This window comes from Homarus americanus, unplaced genomic scaffold (genome assembly GCF_018991925.1).
Source record: "Homarus americanus isolate GMGI-L3 unplaced genomic scaffold, GMGI_Hamer_2.0 scaffold19318, whole genome shotgun sequence".
Taxonomy (NCBI): Eukaryota; Metazoa; Arthropoda; class Malacostraca; order Decapoda; family Nephropidae; genus Homarus; species Homarus americanus.
Genome location: NW_024732238.1, coordinates 6,780,228 through 6,800,975, shown reverse-complemented (window position 1 = coordinate 6,800,975; position 20,748 = coordinate 6,780,228). Strand labels below are relative to the sequence as shown.

Here is a 20,748-nt window from a genome sequence, read left to right as displayed (position 1 = left end):
ATGAAATACAGCTACATGATCAACAGTAAACAATTTAATAAACAGTAAACAATAATAAACATCGACTCTAAACACTTAAACAAAAATACTGTAAAGGGATTAAAATATCGTAGTGAAGGGGTTAAGTTATCGTACTCAAGGATTTAAGTTGTCGTACTCAAGGGATTAAGTTATCGTACTCAATAGGTTAAGTTATCGTACTCAAGGGTTTAAGTTATCTTGTTCATGGGTTTAAGTTATCGTGATCAAGGGTTTAAGTTATCGTACTCAAGGGATTAAGTTATCGTACTCAATAGGTTAAGTTATCGTACTCAAGGGTTTAAGTTATCTTGTTCATGGGTTTAAGTTATCGTGATCAAGGGTTTAAGTTATCGTACTCAAGGGATTAAGTTATCGTACTCAATAGGTTAAGTTATCGTACTCAAGGGTTTAAGTTATCTTGTTCATGGGTTTAAGTTATCGTGATCAAGGGTTTAAGTTATCGTACTCAAGGGGTTAAGTTATCGTACTCAATAGGTTAAATTATTGTATTCAAGGGTTTAAGTTATCGTAATCATGGTTTTAAGTTATCGTACTCAAGGGGTTAAGTTATCGTACTCAATAGGTTAAGTTATTGTCCTGAAGGTGTAGTATATCTTACTCCCTAATATGACCTCTAAACCAACGGGCGCTTGAATATATGATACCAACACGACATTGATGGACGTTATAGCCCTCCATCTTGGTACTAGAGAGATAAAAACTACCAAATATTAAACATTCACAAGGACAGATGCCATTATGTGTTACAGCAGAACACGACGACGTACTAACATCAACATTTATAATGAAATATACACAGGGAACATTCTAACAACTACAGGGGTAACAAGAACTACAGGAACATTGAACATTGAACACGGAGCAGTGTGTAACAAGGTGCTCAATACCTTATGAACTATACCCTGTCGTCAGGCGGTGGACGGCAGACCTTACACTGAGTGAGCCAGGGACGGGGGCTCCTCACTGCCCGCCACATATTCGTTCTATCCAGTGTAGCAGTGCAGCACTCACAGCTTGTTATACCGTCATTTACTGGCCTTAAAGATCAAACTGAACCAAACTTAAACTTAGTTATGAAGGGGAACAACATTAAGCAACATAATAATAACAATAATAAAGACTTAGGCTTGTACGGTACTGGATAGTTAACGAATATACTGTATCCCGCTGTGTTGTGTCAGGTGGTGGATGTCAACAAGTGGTCGCTTAAACAAGGGAATATAATGTTAGTATCTAAAAATATTACCATTCTGCTTTAATTACTTGTTTTGTAAAATCTAACGTTAAATATTAATGTTAGTGTTAAAAAAAAATCATGTTTTATCGTTAAATCCGTCCTGAAGGGTTTAAGATTAATATAATTCTTTATATATAAACACAATGGTCATGCGCGTAGACCTAACTTACATCTGTGTACAGTTTACTCTATTAGCACTAAACAAAAGTATCTCTACAGTCTCATATAAAAGCTTCAAATAGACTCAATATAAACCAGAAAAAATATTTATAAAAGAAATATAGAAAATATATTTGTTCATTAAAAATCCACTCGGAGGATAATGCAGAAGTGAATTGGGGGATTTTAGTGTGAGTTTCAAGACAGAGAGAGAGGCAGGAGGAGGAGGTGTAGGGAAGGTACTTACTCGTTGATGGGAGGTGGAGGTACGAGTCTGGTCCTGGGGGGCGGCTGTCTACTGGAGGTAAGGTCGTACACCCACACCGACACCTCCGGAATTATCGTGTCCACCTGCCCAACACATCCCACTTAGTGTACATGAATTATAACGATTATTTTAACATACACAACACTTAGTTAAAGAATTAAGAGAAGATATTAAACAGTATACCAACTAAACTAACCCAACCTAACTTAACCTAACCTAACTTAACCTAACCTAACTTAACCTAACTTAACCTAACCTAACTTAACCTAACCTAACTTAACCTAACTTAGCCTAACCTGACTTAACCTAACCTGACTGAACATACACAACACTTAGTTTAAGAATTTGTAGAAGTTTTGTTTTGAACAGTATACCAACTAACCTAACCTAACCTAACCTAACCTATCCTATCCTATCCTAACCTAACCTAACCTAACCTAACCTAACCTAACCTAACCTAACCTAACTATCCTTAAAACCCTAATCTAACCAAATCTGACAAGGGTATAGTTGGGTTTGACCCCTTGAGAGTAACAGGATAAGACAGGAATCATCGTAGGATTTGTTAATAGTACCAGGACAAGGTAGGACTCACCGTAGGATATCTTAAACTATGTACTGTAGGATACACATTGTCGGAATACTCGATGACGGGCAATTCCCTCACTCCTGTCTCATTGAAGGACGCCACAGCGATGAAGTCTCCCGTAGGACTGGGCCACACGGCGTTGTCCTGCCCTAGGATCTCTGTATAAGGACACGATATACTGCTAGGATGTGTCAAGTCCTTCTGCAGGAGGAGTTGGTTTATATTGTCCCGTATGTCAAAATTATGGTACATCACTGAACTGTTTTTTTCTATACCTTTATTCAACTAGCTCTCTCTCTCTCTCTCTCTCTCTCTCTCTCTCTCTCTCTCTTTCTCTCACCTTCGTACAAGAGGTCAGGAACGCCATTGTACAGTAAGTTAGGGACGGCGTCATCGGTGAGGACAATAGGGCTGGCGTTAGGGGACCTCACCATGTAAACATTAGCCTCGTTCACCACCACCAGAGACGCTCCCTCCTCCCCCACCCAGTTTGCATGTTGGTATCTAGGGTGACCCACCTCATGACGCCACAGCTTGAGTGGGTAGTAGTGACTGAGGGAGAGAGGGAGAGTGAGTGGGTGGGTGGGAGAGGGTGAATGGAGGGTGGATAGAAGGAAGGGTGGTTATGTGGGTGAGGGAAGATAGGGTGGGTGGGTGGTAGAGGAATGAAAAGTAGGAGAAATAATGGTTTGATTCAATAATAATAATAATATATTCCATCACTATGTCATTAAAAATGTTTTGATTCAACAACATCAAATCTACTTTAACCTAGCAGGAACTTACTCTGTCGTGACGTCATATATGCTGTACTCTGCCGTCCGTGTGTACAGTCTGCCCTAGGGAGGAATAGGTCAAGGGTCAAGGTACTGTATACTCAACCAGATTTTTTCATGTGTAAGTGACAAAATAATGGCTTAAAATGATTTTAGGTTATATAAGTATACAGACGTTTTCTGTATACACATGACAACAATATCCCGCCATTTTGTAAACCTTAAAACAACCTTTTGAAGTCGTAATTACGTTAAACAACCATTGTATGTATTTTAAAGGTAATGATTTAGAATTCTTCATCATTTTGACGTACATTAAGGAATTATTGATGTTATTTATTAGATTATGCGGGGTGAGTGGTTACTTTGATGACGACATGAGTAACTGTGACGTAGGAGAGGATGGGCAGGGCTTACCTTGATGACGTCATGGACCAGCAGGACATAACGTAAGTTAGGCGACACAGCGAACTCTGCCGCCCCTGTCTGGTGCTGCTCACACACACACACACACACACACACACACACACGTTGAGGAGACAAATAAAGAATTAGATACATATCAAGAAAAATATAAATACAAACTTTTGAAATTACATAATTAACAAAATAATTATTTGTACAATATGTATAATATCATCAAGGGTGAAATAGGCCAGTGTGTTAATATTTATTTAGTGTAATAACGACTAAACTAACTAACTTACAAGAGCAATGTTGGTAACGAGTGTTGTGTTGACGTTGGTATCAGTGTCTAGTAGACGGATACCTTCACCCTCTGACAGGTACGCCAACTGATGACCTGGTAGAAAGAAAAAAGAAAAACAACAAAGTAAGGAGTATTTTTACTGGGATATAATTGGATAAATTCTCTATTGTCTGTGCTGGTTAAGTCACAGAAAATGGTATTATTGAGCCTTAAGGAAAACAGTAGCATCTGGTATTTGTATGGGTAACGTAAATAATTTAGAGATATATTATTTTATATGAGCACACCAATATAATCTGCATCAATCTTACATGACCTATAATTAAATGGCTGTAATGGAGTTATAGTTTATGTCTGAGTCTTAGTAATAGAATCAACAGGGGAGATAGTGAAATGTGGCAGCCCACGACCGTAGACTTTTACGCCAAGCCCTGACTCGCTGGGCTAACACACGAGATATGCCTGAACATTACTTAGAAATCTTTTTATAGAACCGATACCAAGCCCACCCATGACCGTGAGAATCTCTTAGTATTACCATTTCAAAAAAAATTCTCTCAAATCCCTTTACAACTAAAAACCTGGAACGTCAATGTGGCATTTAAAAACTCCTGCACTGTTAAACAAATGTTAATCAAGAACTCCCCCAACAATGCAGCAATACAGGTGGCTGCAATTATAAAGTTCCTTGCAAGGAATGTAGTATGTTTTACTTTGGCCAGACAGGTAAAGATCTTGTAACTAGACTTAAACAACATAAATATAGTGTTAGGACAGGCCAGGAATCCAATGCTCTGTTTGTTCATCTGAGGGATAACAAGCATTGCATTGACTGGGATAAGGCCTCCTCAATATTACCTTGTAATTCAATTGATAGTAGGAACATCATAGAATCTAGTCTCATTAAACATACCGAATACGTCAACATGAATTTGAGTAATGGTATGTACAAACTGGATAATTTCGTAATTAAGAAGATTTGTAACCAGGTGAGAAGGTTGGGCAATCCTACCCTCTGACCTGACTACCGACTGCTGCGTTGCTTTTTGAAGATTAGTAGGGTCACTACCTAATAACCTGACTATTGTGGACTTGATCTCATCTTCCTCTACTGTATATATATATATATATATATATATATATATATATATATATATATATATATATATATATATATATATATATATATATATATATATATATATTTCATGTAATTCCACAATGAAAACGTGGATAAGATAAATCTTGATTGGGAAAATGAAACAGGTACCTTAGCTTTCGTCTTTATTCAAGACATCTTGAATAGCAGCTAAGGTACTCGTTGTTTATTTTCCCATATATATATATATATATATATATATATATATATATATATATATATATATATATATATATATATATATATATATATATATAATATCGAACATTAATTAATTACATAGCTGTAAATATCAATAATGAGGAGGTAAAAATGTGTTTATATAGATTATATTAATATGTACACCGTTAAGTCTGTATTACATAACTACGAAGAGCTATTTGTGACCCACTGAGTACAGTATCCGCATAACTAAGAGTGCGTACTTGTGACCCATTGAGTACCCACATATAACTATGAGTACCTACCTGTCACCCACTGAGTACCCATAGGTGACGCGATCAACTCTGGGTTCTGGAGATCTGTCACCACTAATCTCCTGCCATAGAAGGCTGGAGGAGGTTCGCCCACGATGAAAGTAGCGGCAGTGACCATGAGTAGGACGAAGGCGATGATGCCGAGCGAGATGAAAATACCGCTCCAGTTTCTCTTGGGACCGTCGGCTTCCTGCGGTCACCAGACACACAGCGCGGGAGGAGAGGGTTTTAGCATAAAGATTTGGTTTAGGGGTTTTAAAGAACGTGTTCGTTTGTGCCTTTCTTACGTTTATTAAAAAAACAAAACATGTTTGTAGTTTTAAATTTATTTGTGTATTTGGGTAATATTATGAAATTATTTTCTGTTTGTATTTGTTTCTGTGTCGATTTGTTAATTTTGTAGATTTAAAAGAAATTTGGGTGATTATATTCTTGTTCATGTTAAAGAGTATATTGGCTAATTTGTTTTGAATTATAAAAATTAGAGATATATCTTTTGTTTCTGATATATGTTTGTGTTTCTGTTGATTAAAGACAAGAAAAATTATTAATTATACGTGTCCCTGTATGATTACACTTGTATACTAGTTCTTTTATTAATCATTATTTGAAGGAAAGTTTATGGTGATATGTGTACGTGTTTGTTAAGGATGTTTCATATTGTATCGTCTTGGGTTTTATTTTAATACATAGAGAAATTATAAATGTAAGTGTTCAGAGTTGTATTGTTAGTTTGTGGTCATACACAGTCACACACACAGTCATACACAAACACGCGTACATAACTTTTATACACACACACACATACAGGCTTATAAAGACATACATGCACTAACACACACACACACACACACACACTTTAAAAGAAAATATTTGTAATGACTTTATTTTTAGTGAGAGATGTAGCAAATTTCTAATAGGATTCCATATATTTACTTTTCAATTATAACCAAATAATTAACCTTGAGTTAATATCTTTATATAACATTACGTTAAAATACTAAGTTAATTTTAATAACTCTAACTCCTTAACACCTAATTGTCTTACCTGTAATTACTGGGAGAAACATATATATAATTTGACATACAGGTATTTGAATGTTATGTGTTAAGGCTTTGTTAATTATAATTCAATTCGGTATTTAGCGATATGTTAAAATGTACCCTCTATCATGCGTTTATAGAATGTGATTTAGGTTCGTAGAGTCACTCACCTCTTTGGCCGCCATTATTAAGGTATAAAAAGAGCTTTGTCACACAACACTATCAGCTGTTTTAGAATAATAGCAGCTTACTGTTTGGCTGTTGTTATATGTAGGTGTTTAACTGTTTTATTTTAGTGTTTTATTTTGTATCTGATCTCATTAAAACTTTATTACATGTTTTAATTAAGATGAATATATGTGAATATTGATAAGAAGTCAGATATAATAGTTAAAATTTAGTATTACAAGTTTTGGGAGAAGTTTTATGAATGTTTTTATTTTTAATTATTGTTTGGTGGAGAAACGAGTTTGAGAGACGTGTGAGAGAACTTCACTCTCTGACCACCCAACACTCCTTAGCACGGACACTAAGCGACCGAGTTGTGTAGATAAACCGTGTTGACACTAAACAGCTGATTAACGTAAATAAACATTTTTTTTTACGAATCATTAAGTTGGTAGACTATATAAGATCACTATAATATATCCATCCTTTTCTAAGCTACATTAGGAAAGATTATATATTAAATTTGTTTAGTGAATGTTGTGTAATAATTCCTATAACTGAAATGAATTTATATAATTGTTATATAATTTTTTGGGATAAACTTTCAAGATATAGTAAATATAATATCATGATATATATATATATAATTATAGATCTGTTCTATATATTCACACATACGTTAGGAATTATGTCAGTGTTGGGAATTATAGGATTAATATTGTACGTCATTTGCTATAATTACTGAGCTTTATTGTATTAATTGTGTGTATGTGGGTTCGTCCAGGTGTCTAGACGAGGCAGAGGAGACTATATTGGTCACACTGCATATCCATCTATATTGTCAGTCTACAATTTGGACAACCTGATGATAAAACACCCTAACACTACCTGGGGAGGGTTAGGTTAGGTTAGGTTTGGTTTGGTTTGGTTAGGTTAGGTTTGGGTAGGTTAGGTTTAGTTAGGTTGGTTTAGTTTAGTTGGTAGGTGAGGTTAGTTTAGGTTTAGCGATAGGGTGGTTAATCTTCAGGTGCAATAACCTGAGGGTGTGTGTCTAATGTTCAGGTGATATCAAAACAGTGTGGCCACTTTAAGAGTCAGGTGGTGTGGGTTAAATAAGCTGCCTTGGTCTATACTCCTATCGGCCACTACCATCTACAGCCAGCCAGCCAGCGTCATCAGTCTCTCTCTAACTACCAAACCTAGACCGATACTGACCGAAACAGAGGTGAGTAAAAGACCACAACGACCACTAAACCACCGCTATCGTCAGGTCTTTCAAGTCGCTTCAGGTTAATTTCGTTCTAGTTTGGTAATTAATCGGATCACAACAGCGTCATTAGTCAGTATTATGGTTATGGTGATTATGGCTGTACTCTACATGCCTCCCCCCCCCCCCCTGGGACACGATATAGCAAAATCCACGTGTATGAGGGTATGGAGTGTGTTGATTGGTCCTTGATTGCCCTCCATGACGTCTCATCATTCTCTTGTCAGTCGGAATAGGTTTGGGTGAGGTAAGGTTAGTGTCAATAGGTTTTATTTGCTGTTTATAAAGGCTTAATTTTGATTGTTTGACCTACCAGGTGTTTGGTGGGAAAAGAACCAATCAGCTCCCGTCATGGTAAGGAAAGGACCAATCAGATTACATCAGGGTAGACAAAGGACCAATCATCTCACGTTATAGTGGACACGTAACCAATCAGAGCACTCCATTACCACTCCATTACCACACATACGCATATATTTTGCCAAATCACTCCCTGGGTTATTGTCCTCCCCTCTACCCTCCCTTCCTCTGCCCACGTCCCTCTTTTGCCACGCCTCCTTCAAAAGCCACGCCCACAAGCCACGCCCACCACTATGTCATATCTTACCTCTTCCTCCTTTCTCAGGTACTCAAGGTATTCAAGGTATGCCTGAGATATAGATTAAGAAAAAAAAATAATAAGTATAATTTCACAACCCTATAGAGTTAAAGAGAAAAGTAGGTTGTGTCATCCATCTTAACTTATATCAAGTTCGCCCCATATATATTCCTTCCAGAGCTGTCTACAATTTGGGTGTCTTAGTCTTTACTTTTAGTTTCTTGTAGGAAGTTGTGTGTGTGTTTGTTGTGTTTGTGTATGTGTGTGTGTGTGTGTCTGCGTGTGTGTGTGAAATTAGTTATATACAGCGTTTGTTGAGTGTTAGACATAACTTATTAGTATATGATTCAGCAGTAGCAATAAATTAAGATATAAAACCAATTATAATATAAACAAACATCTATGTACTTTATATCTAGGCTCTCTGTGGTCCCTGACATTATGGTTACCCACACACACACACACCACTGCACATACACACACACACACACACAGCTCAGCCCAGGGTCTAGTGTCTGTGGGCAGAGTGCGTGAACCACTTCACCTCAGTGACCTCTGGTGGCTGATTAATCACAAAGGTAAGTCATGGGTTTATCTTGGTTTATAAGCGAGAAAAACAAAAGAGCATCTGTTGTTATGCATTAGTGATTCTGAACTCATATAAATGTGATTGAGAACTTTTTTATTTTGCAGAGATAAAAAAGATTGTCGGAGGGTTAAGTGAAGAAAATTGAATAGTATCAGTAAAGAAGAAAATAAATTTATACATACAGACGAAGAAAAGCATTAGCGAAGATCAGGTATTGTTGTAAGGCAAATGTTGTGTAGTTGTGTAAAGGGATAGTGGGCAGTGTCAGACAGAGATCGATTTGTCAAGTACACAAACTAACTCAAGGAATTGTCAAAATGAGTTTCTGAAAAGTATATTAGGAGTCAAGTAAGGTAAAAATAGCTCTTAAGTCCAAAAATGTGGGTAATTAGAAGGAAAATATAAGGAAAGGGAAGAAACACCAGAAAAAAGACCACATAGATACTACAACTAAGACCTATTTGGGGGAAATTATGGCACAGGAAAAATCTCTCATTTATGGAAAGTATCGTAAAATTAAGATTAAGGGAAATTATGATACAGTACGAGAAACTATGTATGGGGGAACTATTTATCACAGAAAAAATGGTTTATTGGGCAAATATTACAAGAAAATTGGTATAGGGAAATTATACGTGACAGGGAAAATTATACTAAAATATAAATTACAAGGAAAAAAACTGCACTGGGAAACTACGTCCTCAGGAAAACTTAGAAAATTATAAAAAAAAAATGGATATTTAAATTCTGGTAATAAGTAAAACAAGTTAGGTCTAATTTATCGATTAATTACTGTACGGATGTAAGAATCCACTTGAACTAAAATCATAATAAACTATCTCCAGAAAATATCGTAAGACGTAAGAGTTATATTAAGATTCTACCTGACTAAAAGATGTTCACTTAAAATCACATAATATCACCGAGCAGAAATTTTTTACAAGGAAAATATCAGTACAGGGATATTTTGCTGTGATATCCGTGAGTTTTATATTATAAGTATTAGTTTGTGTTTGTATACACTCCTTGAAATCTTAAATAAACCTTGAATACCTTAGTTAGACAAATTACACTATGTTCCCCATTATTGTAGAATTCAAGAACCCGCCGAAACAGTATGTGGAGGAATGCCTTCATTTCTTAGACTCCTAACTACTTTTAACTCTACTTCAAGTTAACTATTACTCAAGATTGGAAAAAAAAATATGACACAAGATGAAAATTGTATCATATTGGGAGATTATGGCATAGTCGGTATTAATGAGGAAGGTAAAATTAATGTCAAACGAACAAAGTGTGGTAATTTGTATGGGGGTGAGAGAGGCGGGAAATGTGTCGTCACTAATTTAACCTACCGGGGAAAAAAATCATCTAGGGAGTTTAAATCATACTGGAAAATACTATAAATAATTAAGAAATTGTTGAAATTAATTGTCATTGGTGAATATTGACAATAGTTCAATAGAGATGGTGGAAAATGTCACACTGAAAAGGAAATAATTATGTCACACTTAGAAAAACTCCCCACTCAATTGAAAACCGTCACACTGGAAGAGAAATTATGTCATTCTGGAAAAAAAGTCACTTACAAACTGTGTCAGTCTAAAGATACAAAAGTTACAGAAAATATTACTTGTTGAAAATAAGCTTTGTAAAATATATCACATTGTACATAATAAGTCACTTTTGGAATATATGTCACTGTAAGAATATATGCTACTCTTGGAAAATATGTCACCCGTGGAAAATGTCATAAGGCCACGGCTGCATTGAGAGCGGGCAGACCAGAGCGGGCGGGAGTGGGTAGTTGTTGTTGCCTGTTGCAAAGTCTTCCGCGCCAGCCCGCTCTCAGTGCAACCACGGCCTAATACGTAAACAGTACAAGTGGCTCGACACTTTGGGATAGTGAACAGTCAAATAACCGTCTAATGATAAAAGATAAACAGATCAGCACGAAGAGGGAATGGAGGAGAGAGACAATGAATAGAGCAACACTCCAGTACAAGGTAAGTTTATTACCTGCCATGTGTGTAGCTCGAGGAGGTGTTGTGATAACACATGTTTCTTGGGATTAATTCAATATCTGACTAAGTTTGGTCATTGACGAACAACTTCTAAAATATTCTGACATAAATTTGTTGAAATGTATGTACAGTATACAAGGGAAGTGTTATTAACTACAAGCATGTAAAGTTATGCTTAGAGGAAGCATATACAGTATATATATATATATATATATATATATATATATATATATATATATATATATATATATATATATATATATATATATATATATATATATGCGAGCATACAGTAAATCAGGTTTAATATAACTGAGAGTCACTTATGGCTACTGGCTATTAAACATAAATATAGATCTGTTGATGAAAGACTGACAATAATAGTAATAATAAAAGTAAAATAATAGTAATAATAATAATAATACCAAATATTTACATAGAAAGGGAAAGCGTCACAGCCAATCAGTGTCAACACTACAAGGTAAACAAGGAATGAAACAAGTGAAGGTGTAGACTTACATCATTCATGCCCATGGGGTCCACCACCTGGAGGGTGTTGTCTGGGGGAACTTTCCATTCATTTTGCTCCATGCTGTTGGCGATCATCTTGTATCTGGCAACATAGTAGGAAGATGTACGTCAGTATTAAATTGATGAGCGTAAAAGTAAAAAAAATATAAAGTGTAGTGACGTGTGACTAACGTGAAACGTCGCTCAAAGACTCCTATCTAGTTCCGGGACACATTACATACTACTACTACTTTGCTGTCACTCGGAATCGAGTATGACAATCATCTAGCTATGATACAATGGTATGAGTTGTTAAGGCTGTCACACACACACCCTAGGGCACGCAGTGGACGACCGTCGTAGGGTAGTACACATAGTTGTCCCTGGAAAGCTCAACACCTATTTTAGTGGGTCGCCACCATTATCAGCCAGGGGTAAGTGCCTATTTTTGTGGATATACCCGCAGGGTTCACCCCCTCTCCCCGGATGACACGGCAAGGACTGTATGACTAAAATGTCAGTGAGAAGCGATGTTGGTTGGCAAGGGTAACTGCTGAATGTAGGAGAGGTATTCTTGATTTTTCGGATAATGCTACAGGAAAAGTAGTCCAAGTCGTCAGCTTTCCGTCAAACGATAACCGAAATACAGGCAGGTAACACTCTAAGTTGGTGAACACTCAGGGAAACAAATGTTCATGTAGATCACCTGAAGGTCATACCCTGCTTATGTTATTTAACGCTAGGTAGCGTTAGGGTGAAGTAAGCTCGGTGCTAATCTTCATGTGATTAATTAAAGCTTAAAGAAGACAATTCTCTCTGTTTAACTACAATGTTGCGTGTTGTGACGTAAGGGTGGTCGTACTTTACGAACACGAAATTGTAATAGAAAATCGCATTTATTGGATAACTAGTACTATGACTGTTATATAAAGTGCCATACATTATATATTGTATTATTAGTATTATTTTTTGTATTGCAAATTACATACTTAACCAGTAATTACCTTACAAAAGCAGCATCACTCATCACGAATTCAGTGTGACAGTCATCAGTTTATGGCGAAGTCGTGCCTAAAGACTGTCGTGCATGAGAGTAAAGGCAGTAATATTTCATTATATAATTCTCGGAAAAACTTCTTCTCAGTAGGACGTGATCAAAAACAACGTACACTGTAATATAATGCTGCTGGAAATATGTTAAAAAGCAGAGTGTCACGATAAGAGCTCGTAAATTTGTCAGGACATTTCTTCTAGGAACTTTAGTTTATTTTGATCACTAAACGATAGTCAGGAAAGAGAGAGAGAGAGAGAGAGAGAGAGAGAGAGAGAGAGAGAGAGAGAGAGACCCCTTGTGAAGTAATCATCCACTCTGAAGTCATTAGGTTAAGGAGCCAAGCAGAGTACAGTAGTATAGTGGAAGTGAATTTTATATCAGAACTTGACCTTGGCACCAGTAAGGGCGATATTCACGGTAAATATAAGCATCATAGCAGCCCTCCTGATTCATCCTGCGGACCATGATAATAAACTCAAACAGACAGACAGACAGACGGAAGTGATTGTTTTATCTGTTTATGCGCGGGGGGGGGGGGGGGGATTACAAATGGTTCGGCTAAATCCAATACTCTTCGCAGAACATCAGAAATAAACTCTTAAAAATAGAACAAGTTTCTTAGTTAAGTTATTTTCACTCCTGAATCATATATGGAAATGTGTTATTAGTTTATTTTATTTATTTTCATTCACGTATATTTTTTAAGCAATGAAATACAAGTATGAATTAGTGAGTTTTATAAAAGTGTATAAAATATATTTGTTATTCCTCAGAAAGTTTACATTCATATTTTTATTCATATAATTTAACTAATTATCTTATTCCTCACGAATTCATTTTTCGTGTAGGTTTATTCTTATTGATAAAAACCGCATTTAATATCATAAATAAAAAAATAAACTTCGTCAGAAACAAAAATACGGCAATTACGTCTTCTGGGTTTTCGGATTTTTTTTACCCAAATAAATTAAATTACAGAAAGACAATTCTGTGGATATCAGCGGGTCAAGGTTCCAGCATTCCGTGAGTTGTAAATAAAGGCGGCCATTATGAGCGGGTGGTGGGTTAGTGCGTATTGACCACCAGCGACCGCCGGGCTAAAAATATATACTCGACCGCGTAATATAATGGACGGAATAATAATGCTGGCTAATTAGAGAGTGACTTATGGCCTGGCTTGATACGCTGGCGTCCCGGGAGCTGATTTGTAAAAGACTTTCCTTTCATCTCAGAAAAAACGTAAAAAGGAAAATTTAAATTCTTTTGTTGTTAAAAGATGGATATATGAGATAAAAGAAGTAAAAAATAAGAAAAACCAAAGCAGAGAAATAAACACACTAGAAGGATAATAAATCTTAAAATGAAAAACAAGTTAAAATTCAAATTATGAAACAATAATAATTAATATGAAACAAAAATATGATCTAAGATATGCGTGATGAACACAGAAAACGGGTGATGATAACTTTCCGCCGGCGTAACTAACACAACAGTAAATTACCAGACGCGGTAGGTAGAAGCATGGCGCCGTTCACTATAACTCACCAACGTTAAAAAAAAATCTAGTTTAGGCGAAAATGACTAATAAAGTAATGTAGAGAATAAGATAGAGGTGTGAGGTAAAGATAAATTAGGTGCCTTTCACGTGTTGTGGTGTAATAATAACATCAAGTCTGCAGTAGAGTTAAAACAATAATAATGGTTCAATTCTTACATATATAACATTTTAATTGTATTTAGGTGTAGTAATGTATTGTAATATCACACAAAATATAAAAATAAAGATGGATATTTGTTGTTTGTAAGGGATGCACTTTAGATAGTCAATATATATGATAACTTGTCGAAATACGTAATGAAGTAGAAGCACCGAGAGTTGAGGCCCGTATCCCTATACCTTACCCTTCAATATGTGGGGGTAGGTGGGTGGGAGGAGACAGTGTGCCAGCCATCTCCCTCACGTCACTCCTCTACTCTCTCTCTCTCTCTCTCTCTCTCTCTCTCTCTCTCTCTCTCTCTCTCATTTCTTCCATCTTCATCCACACACACACACACCCGCCCCCCACCACCACCATCACCCTTTCACCTACATAGTACAAACTCCGCCTCCCCCCCTCCCCTCTATCACTCCCTTTCCTCCCCTCTCCCCTACCCTTCCCTCCAGATTACACCCCTTCACCCTCTCTCTCCTTGTGTTTGAAAATGCTTTGTACCGATCCATGCACCTCCCCTCCTTTCCTCTCTCCCCTCCCTCCCATCCCTCTCTTCCCTCCTACTCTCCGTCAGTCATCTCGCCAGGTAAAGGTCAGGGGGTAGAGGGGGAGAGGAAGGAGGAACTGGCAGGGTAGTACTTAATTTTCGTCCCTCCGTTCCCCCGTCCGTCATGCACACGATAACTCTAACCAATAGTGATGGCTCCTAACCTAACCTAACCTAACTTAACCTAACCTAACTTAACCTAACCTAACTTAACCTAACCTAACTTAACCTAACCAACTAATGCGTACAGATCAGAACTTAAATTCTTATGTGTGTGTAGGTAAGATTATGAAAACGTATCCAACTGGCTCATTTAAGCTCTAATAGAAAGATGATAAACAATATGGCGTCGGTATTGCACTAAGACTGTAATATATACCGCATGTTGTTGTTTAAGGGAGAGTAAACAAAATGAGGCTCAAGGTCTTTATAAGGGTGTCCATTTAACCTTGGTCAGGAGAGTTGTTTGAAGATGGTGTTGCCGAGCGGTGTGTGTGTGTACTGGCACGAGTTCTAAACCTGAGGTCGATACTGATAGGGTTTAAACACGCACATCTCAAGCCTTACCTCTTGTGCCTTCACGATGTGTTAGACATTTTCTGGCGCATGTGAGGTGTTAGTGCATAAGCGACCGGGAGTATTTTTAATCCTTAACTCTATTTATTATCTTTTTATATATTTTTGTGTTTATTAAGAGCTGTTTAAGTATTTGTTGTATGTTTACGCTTGGTTTGTGATGTTAGATTGAATGTTTATATTGAAATGTTGAAGGTAAACAACAGCTGCGCATCTGGCTCGTCTCTTGTCCCCCGCCATGGCCGCGTCAACACGGAGCCGCTGAAAAAATTCTTCTAAAAGGAAAGTTGTGTGAAAATAACTCGAGTGGTCTTGTGGGGGAAGTTCTCGATCATTATCTCCCTCCCTCGAGACGCTCCTGTTCTTTCTATCTCTCTCTCTCTTTTATTCTCTTTTTCTCCCTACCATCTCCTTTATTCGCTGAGAGGTGAGGTGGATGGATGGATACAACGCTCGTCTCCAGTCTTAAGAGTCTCTGGTTCGCGCCCGGAGCACCCACAGTCGATCTCTCTGTAAATGTTTTCCTGATTTTAGCTAAAGACGGTGAGTGTGTAGTGCCGGCCGCTGCCTCCTTGTGTACTGAAGGCTGAGCATGTGTGCCATCTTCAGTTTTGGGATCACATGAAGATTATACACCCCACTTTATTTCATTTAACCTAACCTTGAATTAACCTAACCTAACCTTGAATTAACCTAACCTAACTTTAAATTAAACTAACCTAACTTTAAATTAAACTAACCTAACTTTAATTAACCTAACCTAACTTTAACTAACCTAACTTTAATTAACCTAACCTAACCTAACCTTAGAGTCAGATAGACGTGTACAAAGGCTCTTCAGTATGATACACTTATTCTTCATCAATGGTCTCGTCAAGGAACTTTTTACTCGTTCATTAAATAAGACGAAGAAGACAAACACATGCTGATGATGTTGTTCCTCTTTTGTTTTTGTTTCTTGTGTGTCCCTTCGTCAGGATAAATGGGTAAGAGGCAGTACACCAGCCCTCACATTAACGTAGGGAACCAATAAGTAACCTCAATGTCGTTTTTCCTCCTCTGTTTATATTATCTAAATCAACCAATCACATCTCATCTGATTTATGACGTCACGGAAAGAGCTGGCCAGTCACGAGCCTGAATTATGACAACAATCTTCTTCCAATCTTCCCACACACACACACACACACACACACACACACACACACTAATATTCTTGACTGATCACGGGAAGAATATATAATCATTCCGTCAGGTATAAAGTGCTCGAGAGAGAGAGAGAGAGAGAGAGAGAGAGAGAGAGAGAGAGAGAGAGAGAGAGGAACCATAAATTCAGATTGTCAAAGGTATCGTATGTGGATTTTATTTCCACTTAACTCAGTATAAAGTTCCTTATCGACTACAGTATGGTAATATTAGTATAAATTTCTAAACCATCATATTTTGTCTTTGATTAAATGAGCCAATCAGAATGTTGTTTTAAATGGGCCAATCAGAGTGTTGTTTTAAGTGAGCCAATCAGAATGTTGTTTTAAATGGGCCAATCAGAGTGTTGTTTTAAGTGAGCCAATCAGAATGTTGTTTTAAATGGGCCAATCAGAGTGTTGTTTTAAGTGAGCCAATCAGAGTGTTGTTTAAAATGGGCAATTCAGAATGTTGTTGTTTAAATGGGCCAATTATTAGATACGTTCTCATATCAACAGGTAGTTAGATTAAGTTAGGTTAGCGTTTGGTTAGATTAGATTTTGTTGGGTTAGTATTAGGTTAGGTTAGCGTTAAGTTAGGTTAGGTGAAATCAAGTTAGGTCAGGTTAGGTTAGCGTTTCGTTAGGTTAGGTTAAATCAAGTTAGGTCAGATTAGGTTAGCGTTTCGTTAGGTTAGGTTAGCGTTGCGTTAGGTTAGGTTAGCGTTGCGTTAGGTTAGGTTAGGCTAAATCAAGTTAGGTCAGATTAGGTTAGCCTTAAGGTGTTTAATCATCGGGTGAAATAATCTAGGGTGTCTAATCTTCAGGTGATCCTACAAGACTCCTCGTGGGAATCTGTCAAGCTGTCCCGGGCCTAGAGGTGAGTGGTGACTGTGGTAGACCGTGACTGTTAACTGAGTGAACAGAGACACAGTTACCCAGAGTGACAGACTGACACACACACACACACACACACACACACACACACACACACATACACATGACGGCCATTGTTGTATTTTCCCTCATTAGCGACTCAGCAACTCTCAGATTATCTCAAGTTGATTTTTTTTCTCGTAACTGGTGAGTCTTTATGTTATATCGCCGCCATCTTTGTTTTGTAGAGTAACTGGGTTAGCGAGTGATGTTTTGATCTCTCTCTCTCTCTCTCTCTCTCTCTCTCTCTCGGGTCTATTCCTCAGTGATCTACTCCCTCATTCATTATTTCTTATCGTCTCTTATCTTCCGTGTTGTTGTTTGTGGTGGTGGTTGTTGTTGTTGTTAATTCATCTGAGATATTTTTCCTGAGTCATACATACATACATACATATATACATACATACATACATACATACATACACAACCTTGATATAAACACTGTGACCTTGACCTTTGACATCACCTAACGAGCCACCACCACCGTCACGTTATACAAGTCCCTGAGGTCACATCAGGTTTCAGGTCAGCCGTTTATATCAGGGGCTCTAATAACTGACCAATCCCGTGGTGTTGGTAATTGACCTCTGAGTTGACCTATGACCTTTCGTGTGTTTGAATTCTCGTGTTTGACCTCTCATGCTTGACCTCTTATGTTTCACCTCCTGTGTTTGACCTCTACCAAGTTTGACTTCTCTCATGTTTGACCTCTCCTATGTTTGACCTCTCCTATGTTTGACCTCTCCTATGTTTGACCTCTCCTATGTTTGACCTTTCTAACGTTTGATGTTTGACCTCTCATGCTTGACCTCTTATGTTTCACCTCCTGTGTTTGACCTCTACCAAGTTTGACTTCTCTCATGTTTGACCTCTCCTATGTTTGACCTCTCCTATGTTTGACCTCTCCTATGTTTGACCTCTCCTATGTTTGACCTTTCTAACGTTTGACCTTTCTAATGTTTGTCCTCTAATGTTTGACTTTTGACCTATCAATACACGAAAGCTAATGCCCGGGTCAGGAGGCTATGAAAAACGGATGGCTGGATAGATGGGTGGATAAGTGGATAGATTAATGAATGGATAGGGATTTTTTATAGAGAAAGAGAGAGATAAACGAGAGAGGGAGAGAACACTAGCCAATGCCACGTTACACACAAAAAATGGACCAATCACCGCACGTCCTGCCCGCATTAGAGTGGGGATTCCGTCAACTCGCATCCTGACAGAACCCGGGAGGAGACGGAGGACGCGTGGGAGGCGAAGCAGGCGTGGCAGAAGAGAAGGGGGGTGGGGGAGGGGAGGGAGAAGAGGAAAGGGTGAGATAGGAGGAGGGAGAGGGTGAGAGGGGAGAGGGAAGGACCAGTCAGGCTTGTGATGTGGCGCTCATAAACACGACTACCGCACCATGAGGCGACCCAGCGGCGGCTCCTCTCCGGGGGGTCCTGTGAGGTATGGGGGAAGGGCAGAGGAGAAGGAGGGTATGGGGAGGGGGAGGGAGGAGGAGGGGAGGACCGATGTTCTTGGAAGATCCTGAGTTACTGGGAATTTTTTGTGGTTTTGGAGGTCCTGAGAGTTTTAGGGGGTCCTGGGAGTTTTGGGAGGTCCTGGGAGTTTTGGGAGGGAGTTTTGGGAGGTCCTGGGAGTTTTGGGAGGTCCTGGGAGTTTTGGGAGGTCCTGGGAGTTTTGGGGGTCCTGGGAGTTTTAGGGGTCCTGGGAGTTTGGGGGTCTTGGGAGTTTTAGGGGTCCTGGGAGTTTTAAGGGTCTTGGGAGTTTTGGGAGGTCCTGGGGAGTTTTAAGGGTCTTGGGAGTTTTGGGAGGTCCTGGGGTTTTAAAGTCTTGGGAAGGGGTCCTGGGGTTTAAGGGTCCTGGGAGTTTAAGGGTCTTGGGAGTTTTGGGAGATCCTGGGAGTTTTAAGGGTCTTGGGAGTTTTAAGGGGTCTTGGGAGTTTTGGGAGGTCCTGGGAGTTTTAAGGGTCTTGGAGTTTTAGGAGGTCCTGGGGAGTTTTAAGGGTCTTGGGAGTTTTAGGGTCCTGGGAGTTTTAAGGGTCTTGGGAACTTTAAGGGTCTTGGGAGTTTTGGGAGGTCCTGGGAGTTTTAAGGGTCTTGGGAGTTTTGGGAGGTCCTGGGAGTTTTAAGGGTCTTGGGAGTTTAGGGGTCCTGGGTTTTAAGGGTCCTGGGAGTTTTAAGGGTCTTGGGAGTTTTGGGAGGTCCTGGGAGTTTTAAGGGTCTTGGGAGTTTTAGGGGTCCTGGGAGTTTTAAGGGGTCTTGGGAGTTTTAAGGGTCTTGGGAGTTTTAGGGGTCCTGGAGTTTTAGGGGTCCTAGGAGTTTTAGGGGGTCCCGGGAGTTTTGGGAGGTCCTGGGAGTTATTTTGCGGGTCCTGGGAATTTTTGGGGGTCCTGGAATATTTCTGGGGAGTCCTGGGGGTAAAGGGTGTCCTGAGAGTTGCTGAGATGTCCTAAAAGTTTCAGAAACTTTCTGGGGGTATCCTGAAGGTTGCTGGGAATATTTTGGAATTTCTGATATTCCTGGGAGTTTCTGGGGTCCTGAGAATTCCTATCAGTTCGTGAGAGAATTTTAAAAGGTCCTACAAGTTCCCGGTGGTGGAGGGGTAGGTCCTAGGAGGGATCTGGGAGGAGGAGGGTCCTGGGAGTTCCCGGAGAGGCTGTGAGTCCTTGGGGAGCTTCTGAAAATGCTGAGAGCTGCTGAGAGTTCTTGAAAACGCTGGGACGTGCTGGGAGCTTAAGTGTGGCTGAAAACGGAAGCTTCCACGCGACCTAACACGGTAGGACACCAGCAGGAGGTGGGCGGGGCCGTGGGGTGAAGGAAGGCGTGGCTGTGAGGTAAAGAAGGGCGTGGCCGAGGTGGGCGGGGCTATGGAGTTAGACAAACTAAAACGGGACCAGATCTTTAGGACCCTGACGCAGGTATCCTTAGTGGGAGGCGGGGGGGAGGGAGTGGTGGGGAAGATCCCGCAGGATATACATAGGAGAGACAAGAGGACATCCCCATTGGTAGATTGAAGGATACTGCAGTGGGCCGTGAGGTAGCGGGAGGCAGGAAACACCGGGATGGAATAGAATGGTCGTGTAGGATCTAGTAGGATCGGGAAATACAGGCGGTGGAGAG

General features: G+C 39.0%; 2 protein-coding genes across 6 annotated transcripts in view; both read right to left on the bottom strand.

Moving 5' to 3' along the window:
* The window catches only part of LOC121868409 (prolyl endopeptidase FAP-like), an 82,402-nt gene that overhangs the window by 11,423 nt on the left and 50,231 nt on the right, over positions 1–20,748 (bottom strand). For 4 of the 5 annotated variants that reach the window (XM_042369019.1, XM_042369021.1, XM_042369018.1 and 1 more), the window contains 9 exons: positions 11,625–11,718; positions 8,502–8,543; positions 5,407–5,605; positions 3,779–3,873; positions 3,489–3,563; positions 3,082–3,134; positions 2,636–2,847; positions 2,302–2,453; positions 1,686–1,789 (listed from right to left, as the gene is read on the bottom strand). In XM_042369019.1, the coding sequence (XP_042224953.1) occupies positions 1,686–1,789; positions 2,302–2,453; positions 2,636–2,847; positions 3,082–3,134; positions 3,489–3,563; positions 3,779–3,873; positions 5,407–5,605; positions 8,502–8,543; positions 11,625–11,711 (1,019 nt within the window). In that variant the 5' untranslated portion in view covers positions 11,712–11,718. The remainder of the gene's footprint in view (positions 1–1,685; positions 1,790–2,301; positions 2,454–2,635; positions 2,848–3,081; positions 3,135–3,488; positions 3,564–3,778; positions 3,874–5,406; positions 5,606–8,501; positions 8,544–11,624; positions 11,719–20,748) is intronic. The other variant, XM_042369023.1, reaches the window with a different exon arrangement.
* The window catches only part of LOC121868226 (probable serine/threonine-protein kinase MARK-A), a 32,764-nt gene continuing 31,930 nt past the window's right edge, over positions 19,915–20,748 (bottom strand). Inside the window, exon 9 of the mRNA XM_042368536.1 lies at positions 19,915–20,175. Within this exon, the coding sequence (XP_042224470.1) occupies positions 19,915–20,175 (261 nt within the window). The remainder of the gene's footprint in view (positions 20,176–20,748) is intronic.